This window comes from Suillus fuscotomentosus (assembly GCF_016647785.1).
Source record: "Suillus fuscotomentosus strain FC203 chromosome Unknown F5891scaffold_5, whole genome shotgun sequence".
NCBI lineage: Eukaryota > Fungi > Basidiomycota > Agaricomycetes > Boletales > Suillaceae > Suillus > Suillus fuscotomentosus.
In genome coordinates, this window is record NW_024539517.1 from 176,546 (window position 1) to 192,380 (window position 15,835).

Sequence of the window (15,835 nt, forward strand, 5' to 3'; positions counted from 1 at the left end):
ATTGATGACCTCAAGTATCCATAGAAGCAAAGAAGAGGCCGGCTGCTCCCAGTCAATCAATTATAGCCACGGCTAAGATCCATATGATACTGAATGCAAAAATACAACTCATTCGGAGAGCTGCAGTCCCGAAGGACTAAGCACGGCACTCAGCGACATGTGCCAGAAATGAATCGCAAAGGCGGGTCTTGGGGGACCATGGGGGTGGGACCTTGTACAAAACCCCATGGGTTAGGTCTTGCCTGTTTTTAAGAGCCTGAAGTTGATCAACCACTCGATCCAGCTACGGCTTCAGTGTCGTATCGACGTATATCTCGCCAGTGTTTACCCTTGGGAAGAAGGGCACTGTATTGGACTGAATAGATGGTCACGGTACATTGTCCGATGACAAACCTAGACTCGTCCGGCATTTCAATCTCTCCTGTCTTGAGGTCGATCTTGATAAGTTTCGTGATTTCCACGGCAGGACGGTTAGGACATCTGGAAATATAGCCATGTCAAAATCATGTCAACTTCCTGGGGTGTAACATTCACACGAACATCCTAAAGATACGAGGGATAGGGAAGCATCGAGGCTGAACTTCTCCACTAGGAAGCTCTTCTGGTTCACATGTATATTGCACTTGAAGAACACATGTCGCTAGTTATTCAAGAACGTATCTGTAGAACATTTATCATACCTATTTCCAATAGTCGACACTTCTTTCTCTGAGTCTCTGTCACATCGTCGGATTGTTCAGGGAAGGCCATGTCCATACAATACAGAAACTGTGAGAGAAGAATTGAAGGACGTCAGATAGGGTGGGACTAGATGTATGTCTGTCGACGGCTCGCTGGTCACGAGTCGAGGGTGGGACTCTTGTCACGATAAACTCCCACACACCTTGTATGGCAACTCCTTGATAAGCGCACGTGGCTTTCCGAGATAAAAAGTCGCAGCAATCAGTTTCTCATCTGGTTTCACTCATTTTCCTTCTCCCATCATCGATCATCTCAGAAATATTTCAACATGGTCTTCAAAGTAGCAGGTACGATGATCATTTTTGTGTCAACTTTGTCGATCCGAACGAGTATTCCCTGTAGATGTCTCTCTCGCAGCGTTCGGTCGCAAGGAGATTGAGATTGCTGAGGTATGAGTTTCGCCTTTTCGCGATCGATCGTCGACCGATCCCATATCTTTTAGAATGAAATGCCAGGATTGATGTTCGTCAGGGAAAAGGTACTTTGTGCGAGCTCGCAGATGAGTTCCTTTTGTTGATCTCCTTGCTTTAGTACGGACCCTCTAAGCCTCTTTCTGGCGCTCGTGTTGCTGGATGCTTGCACATGTAAGTTCGAACAACGATTAATCGTTGCGGAAGTCCTTATGGTCTGCAGGACCATTCAAACCGCCGTTTTGATCGAGACATTGACTACTCTCGGCGCTGAAGTCACCTGGTCATCTTGCGTAGGTGCCTATGGTTATGTTATCATCGCGAGATACTCACTTCCGTTGGTAGAATATCTTCTCGACCCAGGACCATGCTGCCGCTGCGTGAGTATATCTTACTCTATGATATCAATATTCTAATCGTGACTTTATAGTATCGCTGCAACTGGAGTTCCTGTCTTCGCCTGGAAGGGAGAGACTGAGGAGGAGTACCAATGGTGTATTGAACAGAGTCTTACTGCCTTCCCTGGTGGCAAGTCATTGAACATGATTCTTGACGACGGTGGTGATCTTACCACCCTTGTCCACGAAAAATTCCCCCAATACCTGAAGGGTAAGTATTGTTATCCATGTTGTAACGCACCGCTGACTTGGCCGGAATAAAGACATCAAAGGTGTTTCTGAGGAGACTACTACGGGTGTCCACCACCTTTACAAGGCTTTCCGTGAAGGCAGGTTGAAGGTCCCAGCCATCAACGTCAACGACTCCGTCACGAAGTCCAAGTTCGACAACTACTATGGATGCCGGGAATCTCTTGTTGATGGTATCAAGCGTGCCACTGATGTCATGCTTGCCGGCAAAGTTGCCGTTGTTGCTGGTTACGGTGATGTCGGAAAGGGAGTGAGTAGTAATATTTTCGCTTTCCACCGGCTGTCGTTGATAGTTGATCGTGTAGTGTGCTGAATCACTTCGTTCATACGGCGCCCGTGTTCTCGTTACGGAAATCGACCCCATCAACGCCCTGCAAGCTGCAATGGCTGGTTACGAGGTGACGACCATGGATGATGCCGCTCCGCGTTCAAATGTCTTTGTTACCACCACTGGTAACCGTGATATCATCACCGGCAAGCACTTCTCAGTTATGCCCGAGGATGCTATTGTTTGCAAGTGCGTACAGTATCCATTACGTCGGTGATGAGGACTCACTCTTTGATAGCATCGGTCACTTCGATGTTGAAATCGATGTTGCATGGTTGAAGGCCAACGCCAAGCAGGCTGTCAATGTAAAGCCTCAGGTTGACCGCTTCACAATGGCTTCCGGTCGTCACATCATCCTCCTCGCTGAGGGTCGTCTTGTAAACTTGGGGTTGGTTGATTTTAAGTTCAATTTCTATCCCGTAATTAACCTATGATGAATTACCAGTTGTGCCACCGGCCACCCGTCCTTCGTCATGTCCTGTTCCTTCGCGAACCAGGTGTTGGCCCAGATTGCTCTCTGGACCACCCCAGAGAAATTCCCCCTCGGCGTTCACATGCTGCCCAAGGAGCTGGACGAGGAGGTTGCTCGTGCTCACCTTGCTCAGCTCAACGTCAAGTTGACTGAGCTCAGCACCGAGCAGTCCGAGTATCTTGACATCCCTGTCCAAGGTCCATACAAAGCTTCGCACTACAGGTTAGACAACTGCGCTCTGTCGTCTTACATTGACCAACCCCTTCAATAGGTACTGAACGTATCGATCATTGCATGACGGCCTCAACGTGCCCTCGTTAAATAAGAGGAGACGGGACCTTCAACGTCCTTGTAGGTTGGATGTTAATTATGGAAGAGTCTCAACGCTCTTTGTCGAGGTTGACAAAAAGGCTGGCTTCTTGCGGGGCCATTGTTGGGGATTTCCTATACTTAAAAGACTTGGCTTCTTGTAGTGCGCTGTGGAGTCGGGACAGTGCAAGCCATGCGGGCCTCAACGCGCCCTATCTATAGTGTAGCCTATCTATGCAATCGAGATGAGATGAGGATGTTGATTTGCGCAGATGTCAGCTTTAAGGGATTGTATCAGATCATGGGATTTCTATCAACATTATGCCTGCACTCAGATGCTGCGCACCAATTTCGAGCGTCAGACAAGTGCGCTGGACAAGATCCTCCGCAGGACCAGACATTGCCTTCTGGCTTTGCAGCCAAACTTTCAGAAATTGCTTGGATGCCTATCTAGCAATAAAGCTTCAATGCAATACTCAAGTTGCATGCTAGACTCATCACTGCCCCGGAGCGTTAGATCAATCAAGATGCTTCTCACTTTAAGCACCCCTGAGGTTTGGCCATCGCAGCACTTTTAATTTGGTCACGATACTCAGCAATGAGATCGCAATCATTGAGCTCCGAAGGCGCGATTCCAAAATCCAAATGATTTGACACATTGCTCACCTACAATACTAGTGTGGAAGGTGCAAGAGATATGCGTAATCCTAGAAACACCTTCGACATGTAGAGCTATTTTTCAGAAAATCTAGCAAAGAATGCATCGAAAACCATGAATTTGGCGCAAAGCCTTGGGGATTGTGCTGGTATCAAAGATAAACAAGTCGTGATCTGTTTTTGTCACGCCTGAGAGTCACGAACGACGAGCTCTTTGATGCGTCCCTCAGCAAGATCGTACATCCATCCGTGCACAGTAACTTTCTTCGCAAGCGGGTCTGCCCAGGCAGTGGTAATGGGCTCCGACTTGCAGATATTGTCGACCTGCTTGATGATATTGGCTTCGACGACCTTGTTCAGCGCCTCATTCGCAGAGCACGCGGAAAGATCAAGAGATCGAACGAGTGCGGTAAGGGGGCTCAACCAGCGCGTGAGTGGGGTGGATGTGCTGGGGTTAGTGGCAGCGACTTTGGCTGCTTCTATGCAAGCCATGGCACCTCCGCAGTTGGTGTGGCCGACGAGAACGACTGTTGGAGGCATGTACTCGTTAGAGAGAGGATCGACCTCATCATAAGAGTAGTAAGAAACTCGCCGTGTTCAACGCCAATTTCTTTGACAGCAAATGAGAGGACTGAGAGGGCGCTGTCATCATGGAGGTGGAATTGGCTACAGGGACGGGTATGAGTATAACACAGATTTTGATATTTTTTTTTCGTACGTACTTGGCAACGTTTCTGTGCACAAAAATATCACCAGGCTTAGATGCTGTGATGATCGATTCCGGTACTCGTGAGTCAGAGCAGCCAATCCAAAGGATCTGAAATGAAATTCGAAAATGTGGCTAAAAACAGAGCGATGGGCATACCTTGGGATTCTGGCAGGTGGCTGACCGAGCAAAAAAGTCGGGTGTGTCCTTTACTACGCTTTGTGCCCACTCCTCGTTGGCGTTGAGCAAAGTTTGGATGGGTCTGTGGGACATATTGCGGAGGGGTGGGAAGCGTAGTGAAGGTAAGACGAATAAGGATCGGAAAATGGTTGGGCCACGGATGTAGGTGGCCCTAAGCATTGTCTTATATCTTGCAGCACGGTGAGTGTCGGTGAGTAGTACAGATTAGCTCAAGTACGAATGGTAGGAAGAAGGGCATGGATGATGGGATGTGACTCGACTCTCGCGCGATCGAGTGGGAGGCTGGGAGCTCATGTGAGCGTCATTCTAATCGCTAGCATAACGGTATATATCTATTTTAGCCAAAGCTTTGTTCCTCGTTGAAATATTTGGTGACTTTCAGCAGCATTTAATTAGAATACTTCAAGATATATATTATAAAAGTCTGAGTATCTCGCACCTCGTCACAACTCAGAAATGCTTTTACAGTAAAACTGCAGACCAATTATAATTTATATCCAATGCATAGTGGAGGTGTCTCAAGCAAGGTCACGGAGTTTGAAAGGCCACGAACATGCAGTAGACTTTTCCGACATCATGCTCGCTAGCAGTGCTCTCTCACGGAACCATCAGTACAGCCATCTTACCTTTTGTTAAAAGAGGGAGAGCGACCGAGGTCACCGCTAGGTGAGACACTAGCCCCTACCAGAGTATCGATCTGACAGTAAGCTTTATTTGATAATGTGCAGGTACTGTGTAACGCCGATTGGTTTGCGCTCAGACTCCATGGGAGTATGATTTGAAATCCCCGAACGAAGATCTTGAGAAGATTAGCTCTCACACCAAGAAATCAGTATAAGCTTGCAATGCCTCGTGCCTTGGAATGACTGCGCAAGTTGGTTATCGGATCATGGATGTGACCCCTCAAACGCCTCGTACTCGTCAGGTGGACCTCCGGATCAACGCGCTCAAACACCACTGGTGACTAATTACAGTGTGGACTAATTACGTCGTTCGAAACCGGTGACGTACATATTTGCACTAGTCCTCCATGCAGCTGGTTGTCGACTATTCTGTGGAGGTTTTCTACCGAAAATCAGTTGTCCTTATGGGTCTGACATCTTTCCTCAATTGTTCCCTGTTGTTTGTGTCACAGCGATACAAATGATATGCAACCTGGGGTTATCCGCGAAGGCTATCTGCTGATTAGGGCAGAGCCAAACTTTGCTTTGCATACCCATTCTACACGAATTCATTGTCAACATTGACACGTCGACACCCTGCTGACTTTCTCCGCTGTGATTCACTTTTGCTTATTATGTTGCTCGTCAACTTTCCGTCAGCTTTCATGTCCCTTGTCAATCCATGCTCAAATACACAATCTCCGCGAACTATGCACCTCAAAGGTTGGACAATGATCCCCGCCAGTATAACCTCTAAGGCTGCGTAGGCCCATCGGAGTGTTTTCGTAGTGCGTTTGCTTCGCGACGTCCTGTCTTCTAAGTGGCCCCTTGCGCCGAACATAGCAAATCACCTGAGAGACACAGGTAATTAACAGCTGGGTATTTAATATGTCAAGCGAGATCGATCCCCGCCGGCCATCTAGCCTCTATCATTAAGACACGCTCTTAATGACGTGGATCAGACTCGTGTGCACCACGGATATGAAGCTCACGACCGTGCAGATCTGCGTTGACTATATCTCATACGAACTTTCGGTGGAAGTGCCGATAGCAACTGAATGTATTTGCGTGATCGGATCGACTCTGGATACCATGCCCGGCAGCCTGGGTGGAAGTGGGTAGGCGACCGTAAACATCCGTTTGAAACTCGAACAATTCATGTACTCCCGCCATTCGTAGGCAGTAGTAAGAGGACCACAAGGCAATGGTTATCCTGACCTCATTACAAGTATACATTCGAAGAAGCTATTACTTGAGCATTTTTGGAAGCACTGTATGAGTGAAGCGTGTATGCGCGAGGGTGCTTGTTATATGCATCCGCCAAGAATGAATAGATAGTTTTTCGTGCTAGTGGGATTGAAAACTAGGCTTCTACGGACCGTTCCTCTCTGGTAAGGATTGCCTTGTGGCATGTGCGCAGTATATTTATCCTGATGAAGTTCCAAAGGCGATTACAATAATAGAGAAGTCATTATAGCGTCGGCAATACACACAGATTGCGGGACCTTCATGATACGAATTCATTTTCTATGCCAAACATAATTGAAGAGACTGGGACGTAAAGATCCGACCCGACGTTTGCGAATTCGCCTGACCATGGGCGTAATACAATAAAAGGGATCAGCTGTCCAAGATACGGCAATGATGGTCATGAGGTGGATATCGCCAGGAGGTCATGAGGAACATTATCAGTTTATCAACTGGATAAGAAGCCTATGTAAAAGATGTTGATCGATGAATCAGATGCTTTAATGCTTAGACCTATTAGGCTCGATCGTACTCGGTCGAGGCTCGGTCGTAGCCGACGCCATTCAACGGGAAGTGCCGGTATGGCTGTAGGGGCCATTGTCAAATTATTATGTAGACGAGCGCGTGCTTGAACCCCTTCATCGCCTCCCCCTACTATCTTCCATATCCCTACTTTACATCAAACACGCCCAACCTGTTTTAGCCCCCACCTGTTACCGGTCAAGCATCTCTCAGACCATTGATTTCTTCAACCAGTCAATTAGTTACCTGTTAACCATCGATTTCGCGTCAAGTCACTTCAGGCACGTTTGCAAGCAGGCAGATGGTTTCGTCAGCGCCTGCACCATTGATTAAACCTCCAGTTTCTTACGCTGAAAGTGTAAAAAAGACTCCTCGCTCTCCTAACGCTGTTCGGAACCCTCTTGGAGACTTTCCAACCGTCTCTGGCGCGTCTGGGGTATCTTCATCTTCAAGTTCTTCACCACCTTCGAACGCTACATCTCAATTACCCAAATTGCTCAGTTTTGTCGAAGCGACAAGCGGATCTCAGGCCGGTGCTTCTGATTTTCCAGAACTCCCTACCGAGATATCTTCGCAGCATACCGTTAAGGACCACAACGGATCAACGAACCATGTGCATTCGAATGCCAACAACGTGCCAAAGGCGGCGCCTGCTGTGAATGTATGGACCGAACGTTTGAAAGAGCAGATGGCCCATGCACATCTGCATGTCCACCAACCTCAGAGGCAACCTCGCGCAATAGTCACATCTTCTGTCGGAGCGCCTTTAGTCCCACCCAGGCTAAGGCCCATTGTCATGAGTACTTCCCCGCATTCAGTTGATGTCCCCAATACTGTATCATCGACTTCCACATCTCGTTCGAGTCCATCGCAGACGATTTCTCTCGATGGAGACCATGATGACCATGATCCTTTTATCGTGCGCATGCCTTCACACCTTTCTCGACACTCGTCCTCCAAGTCTATCCATCTAGTTAATGACATTGATGTTTCTAATTGGCAAGAGGCCGCAAAATCTCCATCTGTTGACCTTGGAGGAAATGATGGTGGCGACAAGTCCCGAAGATCGGAAAATCACCCGGGCGCACATAATTCCTCCAATTCAGTTGATCTATCCAGAAAGAGTACGTTATTTGCCTTGTCGACTCCCTGCCCTTCGCCTTTCTTAAGCATCCTACTTTTACGATTCTTTACAATGGTTTTTCGATATATCTAGACCGTACTGACTGGATGATGGTGCTCGTCACATTTATGTTCGGCAGATAGCATCGATTCTACCCGACATCAAAGTGACTCAAGACCAACATCAGCTCAAATGTCTCGGCTGAACAGCAGAAACGTATTTGAGGGGAACTCTACAGGTTCGCACTCGATGCCCTATTCCCGAGTAGAAAGTCGAGCTGGGAGTTCCTCTTCGAGTCCTCGGCTATCAATCCGAGGAAGGCGGCTACCGGATGACGATTTCACTGTAGTGTACGACCTTCGTCACGAGGCTCCAAAGGTTCCCTACAATCCGCCGCGCATGAGTTCAAGGGTCCCAGAGAGAACTGCATACCACCATCACACTTTTTCTCACCCCCCCGACATTGCATCGCATTATTTCAGATCTCCGCCCATACCACCCACTATTGACGCGCCACTGCATTCTGCACGGCTGTCGCCGCTACTTTCGGGCATTCGACACCCGTACTACGCAAATCCGGTTTCAGGACACACCTCTCCTACGTACGCGGGCTCGCGCCCTCCCTCTGGAGCTGGTACTCCGCCATACCCAGTATATCCTCCATACACAGCGACATGCGGATATTGTCATTCGCGCATTCCGTGGGACGGGTTCGTTCCTCCAATCCACCCTCGCCCTGTTCCGGGCTTTTCTACACCGTTACTGCAGGACGAGTACATTGTGCCTCCACTGATGCATCTGTCATTCTTCAATCCACCCTTTCCAGGCACAACGGAGCCATTATCAAAGACCCGTCTAACGCAGAGCGAGCGTTCATGTGAGAGCTCGCATGACTCGCATTTGCCTCCTGTTATTATTTCACGAAATATGGTCTTTGGGAGTATCGACGCGACCCATGATCACGTTCATCAGACGCCGGACGAAAAGGAGCCTGCGAAGAAGGAGGGCAAGAAATCCATTGGACGAATGGCGGAACACTTCTCTGGCTTTTACATCGGCATTCCACCTGGTGAACCGGTGCCATCCCGTCAAGGAAATAAAAAACATTCGAACAAGAACCTTTCGAAGCCTCCTGCGAGTCCCGTAGCGGAACAGGAAGGGTGTAAGACGGCTGACGAGCAACCGAATGCTGTTGTCGGGGAAGATGTGTCAGCACCTAGTAAGAAGTGGGTGTTTGGAACGACAGCGTTTGACAGGCTGAACGGGGCTAGTCCATTGGAGGATTCACAGAACACGTCATCTGAGCACCTACCTCCACCCGGTCAACCTGTGCAACCAGTCGCTCCTCTACCTGACCAGCATCCGCCTGCTGCGACATCTGTGGCGCAGGCATCCAAGAATGACAAACCTGTCACGCCGCCGAGCAGTAAAAGACAGAATGGATCCTCAATCATGAAGTCTGAGGATGATTCTGCGTTGAGCGACGTCTGGGAGGTAAAGGACTACGGATATGGATTCGGCGACGTGAGTGGCACAGATAATGCCACTGATGTCATTCGCCGCGCCAAAGAGGCTCGGGAGAGGCAACGACAGTTCGAGTGGCAGAGAGAGCAGGCACAAATACAGCTGCAGAAGGAACAGGAGCTACAGCTTGAAGTACAAGATATCCATACTCATCACACGTGGCAGGAGGCATTTGAAGGGCGGGAACTGTGGGACCAAGTCAAAGAGTTTGGACGTGGGCGACCCCGTCGAGGCTCTTGGGCTGGTTCGTATGGGCCGCACGAACGGGGCGCTTATGGGGGTCGAAGAGCCCGAGGATTTGGTGGTCGCTACCAAGGGCGACATGCTGGCCGTGGGGGCTACCACCACCAGCAACGGTCCTCCATATCTTCTGTCACGCCGCCTCCACAGTTCAATCCTTTGCCGCTACCTATGAACGGTTACGTCCAGATTCCATCTTATACACCTCCCGATTACGAATTATACCATCCCGTTCCCGTTCCAGTGACTATACCTGTAAACGGCGCACCTCCCATCCCTTTGCCACAGTCGGCATTGCCGCTCCCTCTGGATCCAACATGGTCGTGTCTTCTTGGCCAGTTAGAGTATTATCTGAGCTCTGAGAACATGGCACAGGACTTCTTCCTTCGGCAGCGGGTGAGTTCAATAATCGATGGGAATCTCATCTTTCTGACAAGTACTGCCATGTTACGCAGATGGATGATCAGGGATGGATACCCATTTCACTGATAGCTTCGTTCAACAGAGTGAAAAAGCTTACCACAGAGGTCGATCTCGTGCGCGATGTACTCAGCTTGTCCAACTTAACTGAGGTCAAGGGTGAATATGTTCGAATGGCCAGGGAGCAGTGGAAGCAGTTCGTCTTGCCTAATGCTCCAAGGAGCATTGTGTGCCATCCGATTGGATCCGAGGGAATAGAGCCTCAGGACGATCAGGTCGCTTATGCCCAGGTTCAGGAGGGTGAAATAGAAGAAGAAGCTGATACGTTTGGGGAAGATGACGACGACGAAGACATTGTCTTTGTCATTGGCGAAGAAGCAGAAGGCTCATGGGCGCCAGAACGACGACCAGCAGCATCGGAAAGCACTTGATCGCTGGTATTGCGCTCAGTGACTCTTCAAAAAGCATCCTCGAACGAAGTTGATGACCTTACCCGTGTGCACATTTCAGTGTGTTCGTGGACAGGTGATGTTATTGATTTTACCTCTTTGTTATGTTCTTTATGTGGTTAGTTTGTGTCCTCGTATTCTCCATCGCTAACAATTTGCTTCATATGCATGCTTACACAGTAGTAATGTTTTCTTCATGGCAGTATCATCCTCGCATATCATATTATCGTTCAATCGTCCTTCACATTTCCCTAGCTGGCTTTCATACAATGTTGTTAGTTTTCCTGCAGTTATCGTTCTAGTACACGAGCTATCCCGTCTATAAACTAAGCGATCATTGGGCTCTCTGGATAGGGCAGAAATTGCATAACTCATCCCTTGTTCTCTCGTTGACTCAACGAACGCCGTCCCGTTTAAATTTGTGGTGCAAAGTGGATTCAGGCCTCAAGAACATACATCACTCCGGCAACTTTCGGTTCGTGTCGCTAATTATAAGCTGCTGAGGTCATGCAGTCTGGGGTCCTCGCGTTCGCTGCGGCTGCGCCCCACACGTAAATATAAGCCCCAGCTTCTTCCCAACCGCATCAACATAACTTCTTGCTTGCGCGCCACTATGGTCAAAGCTTCTGACGTCCTTTTGATTCTTGTTCGTACAATATTTGCTTAACATACACAAGGAATTGAATCACTGAACAGGTTGCTATCATCTTTCCGCCGGCTGCTGCTGCTTTCATCACCGGCTGTAGCTGTGACTTGCTCATCAACATATGTTTGACCATGTGAGCTTCCCATGGTCAATGGGGTAACCATGACACAGACTGATCACCTGCATAGCTTGGGATATTTCCCCGGACATATTGTGCGCCGGTTACCTATCTCCTTGAAAGAGACAGACACTGACTCCTTATCATAGCATGCCTTTTGGCTCATCTACAAGAAGATGCAAGCTGAAGAGAAATATGGTTACGGGGGGTTCCATTGTACGTATATTGTTTGCCATCCTGTGCACTGCAGCTGAGACTATGATGTAATAGACACCGGCAACGGGCATTACCAGGCTCTCAATCAAGGTTCTGCTCCTCCTGTGAACTATGGCACGGCAGGACCTTAGGTGATTTGTCACTGCGATGATATCCAGCACATTTGGACTGTAATATGCCACTCCAGTTGTAGAACTTTGTAACTAGGCTTTTGTTCATTATTGCCCATACCTTATGAGCTTTGTTGCTATCATCATTCTTTCAAAGTCTTGAAGACTCATGGATTTATCTGGTGAAGTGGAGAACACCTCCAGCATTGCAATAATCTGAAGGGCGATTTTGTCGACAAGAAACGCCGATAGAGAATTCGATTGCTTACTTCCTCAGCCTTTATCTTCTCCTTAAGCAGATTAGCAACGCGCGTAACGTCCTTGATCATGATTTTCTGACGGTCCAGCTCAGCATCAGGCACATCAGGGAAGAACCTTGCGAAGTCCTCCCGACATTCAGCCTTTTGTTTTGCGCTCAATTGACCAGCATCTTGAAGCTCCGCGTCGGTGGGCAACGACTTGGATGCCTTTTGGGGTTTGCGCGATCTAGAAACAGCGGCAGGCTTATCATCTTGATATTCCTCATCAGATGCTTCTGGTTCACTCATGTCCCCATCGACGGACATGCGATATTCATCATTTTCCGGGCCACTATCTTCCTCCTGGTCACTGCGTGCTGTTGTTTCGGAATGAGCAGCAGAAGGCCCGCCATCGTCACTCCCTTCCACATCTTCTCCCTCTAGAAGGGCAGCACACACCGATCGCCAGTCCTTCCGGCTGACTTCGCTCGATCCCTCCAAGCTTGCTCCCCAACCTGACGTAGCATTTCGAAACACAGAAAGAACTTCTTCGTCATCCGGAGGAAGTCCAAGAAGTTGAAGTGCAGCTGGGATAGATGAAAGTGATATGGAGATAGGGTCCGGAGATGGGGACTGAGTGCGGTCTTCGTATTCATCAAGTAGAAAACCACCAGCATCCTCTATCAAGAATCCTCCTGGTGATACGTCTTCTACAGCGGCGAATCCACCGGACTGAGCTGAGTCAAGCTTACGCTTCTTTCGAGGTGGGTTTGATGATCTTGAGGTGTTTCCAGTAGCTCTGTCGAATGCATCATCTATGCGTCGACGCAGACGAGCAGATAGAGCAACGAAGGTATCATCCATGATTTCTTCAGGTATGGAGGAAGTAGAAGCAATTGTGTCACGTGGACATCGACGCGTTCCTGAGTTGTAAATAGCGTGGCTGTCTTCTTTCGAACTAGGTTAGTACTACCACCTACCAGGATCCTAGGAGCTGCAAATTCAGGAATTTACCCCAGCTTGGCACGGGTATCCCCAGAACATTTGAAGGTTGCCGGGGACCTACTATCGCGCCTTGGCAAAACAGACAAGTCATCCAAAATAGTTGTCTGATACATGTGAAACTTGATTATAATCTTGACATGGTATATAAACCCTTCGGGCGGACACCATGCTACCAGTCCCACTTCCCTGACTCTGAGCCACGATGCCCCAGCTAGAAGAACAGTCGGATAAATTTGATGTCGAGGTCGCAGAAAAATTCGACCCCGCCTCTTACTACGAGCAGGCTGCCGGTCGTTTGGTGATTGATCCTCAGTATGTGACCCAATTGCAGTCTTAGCTTCTAGCAGCGAGCTAAGGACTAACGTCACACCTTCCTTCAACTCTAGGTTGGCTAAGATCGAGTTTGGCGAGGTACTGGCTTCGACGCTTAAATTGAGCCCCGACGGCTCTACGATTCTCTGGCCACAACCTGCCAACGATCCGAATGACCCACAGAATGTGAGAATATGGTTGGCATCTTGTTCTGAGGTGACCTAACTCTTGAGATAGTGGAGTGATCGGCGTAAAGCACTGCACCTTCTTGTTATTACTCTGGCAGCCAGCATACCTGACTTTGATTCGGGAATTGGTGCGTTCGCGTTACGATGCTTGTTGTAGTATCTGATGACATCGCTAGGGATTGCTTCAATCTTTGGATTGGCACAGACATATCACACAACAACAGGTGTTATCAATAACCTCACGTCCAAGTGTGTAGCCCTACATTCTTTAGCGAAGGGAAATATTAATAATAGCCAATAGTTGGAGCATTTTCCTGCTAGGTTGATTCGGCTGTTCGAGAGATGAAATCTCACAGGTTGACTAATTCTTTTTCTCACAAGGGTGGGGTGGGATCTTTTGGGTCATGCTCATGCGACGTTACGGTCGCCTTCCTGTGCTATTTTGGACACAGGCACGTATCTTTTGAGATAATTTTGTAGTGCTGGAATCCCTAAGTCTTTGCTTAGATTTTTGCCCTTGCCTTCCTCGTTGGCGCTACATTTTCACCGGACCTGGCAACCTTCACAGGTAAAATTTCATAAGCAGTCAACAAATTCAAATGCCGACATTTTTCATTTGAAAGCAATGCGCTGTTTGACAGCATTTTTTGGGTATGCTCCTATCTTAGTTTCTCAATTAGCGAGGATGATACTTACGGATAAGTAGGACATGTCCTCAGGTCACGGTACGCCCTAAATGCCCTCATCCATGATATCGTCGTTTGAACTTGATTCAAGGGCTTGTATGTTATCACTGACATATTCCCATTCCATCTACAAGCTCGAAAATTGAATATTTGGACCTTTGGATTCATCATGCATGTTGTCAATGAGCTCATCGGCATTTAACTGCACTCATGACTTAGTACAGATCCCCATTCTTATCGCCATTTGTTTTTGGCTTTCTTGTAGCACGTGCGAGGCAAGTCTACCATTCCTTTTGAGATAAACAGCTAATAATGCGCGTGCAGCTGGCGATGGACCTATGGGATTGGATCGCTCTACAGCGCCGTCGTTGTACTCCTAATCGGTCTGTTTATGGAAGAGACGTAAGTTTATGTTTCATAACCAATCTTGTATAATGCTATCTCATTATTAGGATGTATGACCGCCATCTGGATCCCAACCCACAACGAATATTGCCAGGCATACAATTTCGACTCGAGACTCTGATTGGTATCACGGGGTACAAGATGGCCAAGTATCGATCACGCTGGTCAGAGGTTGTATGGGCATGTTTGAACGTTGTATGGAGACCTCAGTTTATCTTGGTTGTATGTTTTGAAGTGAGTTTGTAAATAAAGCAATTGGCAATGTCTCAACCTTAATGGTATTCACTTCAAGGCCTTTGTTTTTGGATTCGGAGTTGGCATCAATGTGAGCTGCTATTTGTTGCTGAAGCAATCTTTGATAATTAAGGACGCTAGGTGACGAATGTCGTTTTTATGGGCTCCCCTCCTCCAGTCGGTTTTGGATTCAGCCAATTTGTGGTTGCTGGTGCCTATGCGACTCCGATCGTGAGCCTCACTGTTAGCAGCAGACGCTAGTGTGTTCATGTCGTACTAGCTAGCAGTGATTCTAGGAGAGTTGGGCGGGCGATTTCTCAATGAACGAATTATGAACTTCACTATCCGGAAGAATAAAGGTATGTTTGAGGCCGAGAGTCGATTATGGTGGGTGCAGAATGTTGGTTATCACCTAGCAGCTACTGATATGATATGCATATGATATTGCAGGGCATGTTATGTAGCAATGCCACTATTCATCTGCGGCTTCTTGACACTGGGAGCTGGTATTCAGCATTTGAATAAAGCTGCATTTATCATAGGGTGGGGGATAGCGGAAATAGCGGTCATGGTGAATACAGTCGCCGTCTGTGAGCCGCACTATCAACTGCGATTATTGGTTTAGTTGCTAATTCGTTTCAGACGCATATTGCAGTGATTGTTTCCCGCGGCATCAGGGAGAAATTAGTGCTCTGCTCAACCTGGCGCGCGTGCTCGGTGGTAGGCATTCGCAATACTTCTCTGCGTTTGCCCACACATCATGATTATTCACAGGCTTCAGCGTAGCATACTTCCAAGTCCCATGGGCGACAAAATCTGGTGGAATTCAGACATTTGGTGTTGAAGCAGCGTATGTACACGCCAGAGCAGCTCAGAACAGATTCCAACCAGTTCTAACCACATGACAGGATTGTCATAGGATTGTTTTTAATTGCTGTGCCAACGGTGCAACTGAGAGGGAGATATTTCCGAGTACGCGACAATATCATTATTATCTGATGTTGTCCTCTAACTTCC

General features: G+C 48.1%; 7 protein-coding genes across 7 annotated transcripts; 4 read left to right on the forward strand and 3 right to left on the reverse strand.

The window, feature by feature from the left end:
• Positions 1 to 266: 266 nt before the first annotated feature.
• F5891DRAFT_942056 (uncharacterized protein) lies at positions 267 to 750 on the reverse strand (the record flags this gene model as incomplete). Its single annotated transcript, XM_041374387.1, has 4 exons — positions 267 to 345; positions 394 to 480; positions 541 to 622; positions 681 to 750. 4 exons carry the CDS (start codon positions 748 to 750, stop codon positions 267 to 269), a joined length of 318 nt encoding a protein of 105 aa, XP_041231666.1.
• A 195-nt stretch (positions 751 to 945) lies between these two features.
• F5891DRAFT_1004124 (Adenosylhomocysteinase) lies at positions 946 to 3,224 on the forward strand. Its single transcript, XM_041360335.1, has 12 exons — positions 946 to 1,028; positions 1,084 to 1,130; positions 1,184 to 1,219; positions 1,273 to 1,325; positions 1,375 to 1,444; positions 1,497 to 1,531; positions 1,582 to 1,760; positions 1,813 to 2,048; positions 2,104 to 2,315; positions 2,365 to 2,514; positions 2,572 to 2,820; positions 2,870 to 3,224. The coding sequence occupies exons 1-12, from the start codon at positions 1,010 to 1,012 to the stop codon at positions 2,874 to 2,876; spliced, it is 1,293 nt and encodes a 430-aa protein (XP_041231667.1). The 5' UTR covers positions 946 to 1,009; the 3' UTR covers positions 2,877 to 3,224.
• Positions 3,225 to 3,264: 40 nt separating this feature from the next.
• Positions 3,265 to 4,856, reverse strand: F5891DRAFT_1004125 (carbonic anhydrase). Its single transcript, XM_041360336.1, has 4 exons — positions 4,430 to 4,856; positions 4,287 to 4,381; positions 4,157 to 4,230; positions 3,265 to 4,091 (listed from the first exon to the last, which is right to left on the reverse strand). The coding sequence occupies exons 1-4, from the start codon at positions 4,628 to 4,630 to the stop codon at positions 3,748 to 3,750; spliced, it is 714 nt and encodes a 237-aa protein (XP_041231668.1). The 5' UTR covers positions 4,631 to 4,856; the 3' UTR covers positions 3,265 to 3,747.
• A 2,151-nt stretch (positions 4,857 to 7,007) lies between these two features.
• F5891DRAFT_1004129 (uncharacterized protein) lies at positions 7,008 to 11,052 on the forward strand. Its single transcript, XM_041360337.1, has 3 exons — positions 7,008 to 8,027; positions 8,166 to 10,186; positions 10,246 to 11,052. Exons 1-3 carry the CDS (start codon positions 7,205 to 7,207, stop codon positions 10,639 to 10,641), a joined length of 3,240 nt encoding a protein of 1,079 aa, XP_041231669.1. The 5' UTR covers positions 7,008 to 7,204; the 3' UTR covers positions 10,642 to 11,052.
• A 147-nt stretch (positions 11,053 to 11,199) lies between these two features.
• F5891DRAFT_552756 (uncharacterized protein) lies at positions 11,200 to 11,813 on the forward strand. Its single transcript, XM_041372223.1, has 5 exons — positions 11,200 to 11,305; positions 11,356 to 11,438; positions 11,494 to 11,518; positions 11,573 to 11,639; positions 11,694 to 11,813. Exons 1-5 carry the CDS (start codon positions 11,273 to 11,275, stop codon positions 11,768 to 11,770), a joined length of 285 nt encoding a protein of 94 aa, XP_041231670.1. The 5' UTR covers positions 11,200 to 11,272; the 3' UTR covers positions 11,771 to 11,813.
• Positions 11,648 to 13,023, reverse strand: F5891DRAFT_552843 (uncharacterized protein). The gene is made up of 2 exons (XM_041372225.1): positions 12,019 to 13,023; positions 11,648 to 11,965 (listed from the first exon to the last, which is right to left on the reverse strand). Exons 1-2 carry the CDS (start codon positions 12,850 to 12,852, stop codon positions 11,858 to 11,860), a joined length of 942 nt encoding a protein of 313 aa, XP_041231671.1. The 5' UTR covers positions 12,853 to 13,023; the 3' UTR covers positions 11,648 to 11,857.
• On the forward strand, positions 12,894 to 15,817 carry F5891DRAFT_1244109 (major facilitator superfamily domain-containing protein; the record flags this gene model as incomplete). Its single annotated transcript, XM_041369773.1, has 20 exons — positions 12,894 to 13,305; positions 13,380 to 13,491; positions 13,543 to 13,621; positions 13,670 to 13,742; positions 13,795 to 13,814; positions 13,875 to 13,945; positions 14,001 to 14,061; positions 14,117 to 14,144; positions 14,200 to 14,218; positions 14,271 to 14,354; positions 14,399 to 14,454; positions 14,504 to 14,581; positions 14,632 to 14,818; positions 14,877 to 14,909; positions 14,960 to 15,049; positions 15,099 to 15,205; positions 15,269 to 15,404; positions 15,496 to 15,538; positions 15,593 to 15,668; positions 15,727 to 15,817. Exons 1-20 carry the CDS (start codon positions 13,196 to 13,198, stop codon positions 15,815 to 15,817), a joined length of 1,554 nt encoding a protein of 517 aa, XP_041231672.1. The 5' UTR covers positions 12,894 to 13,195.
• Between the last annotated feature and the right edge of the window lie 18 nt (positions 15,818 to 15,835).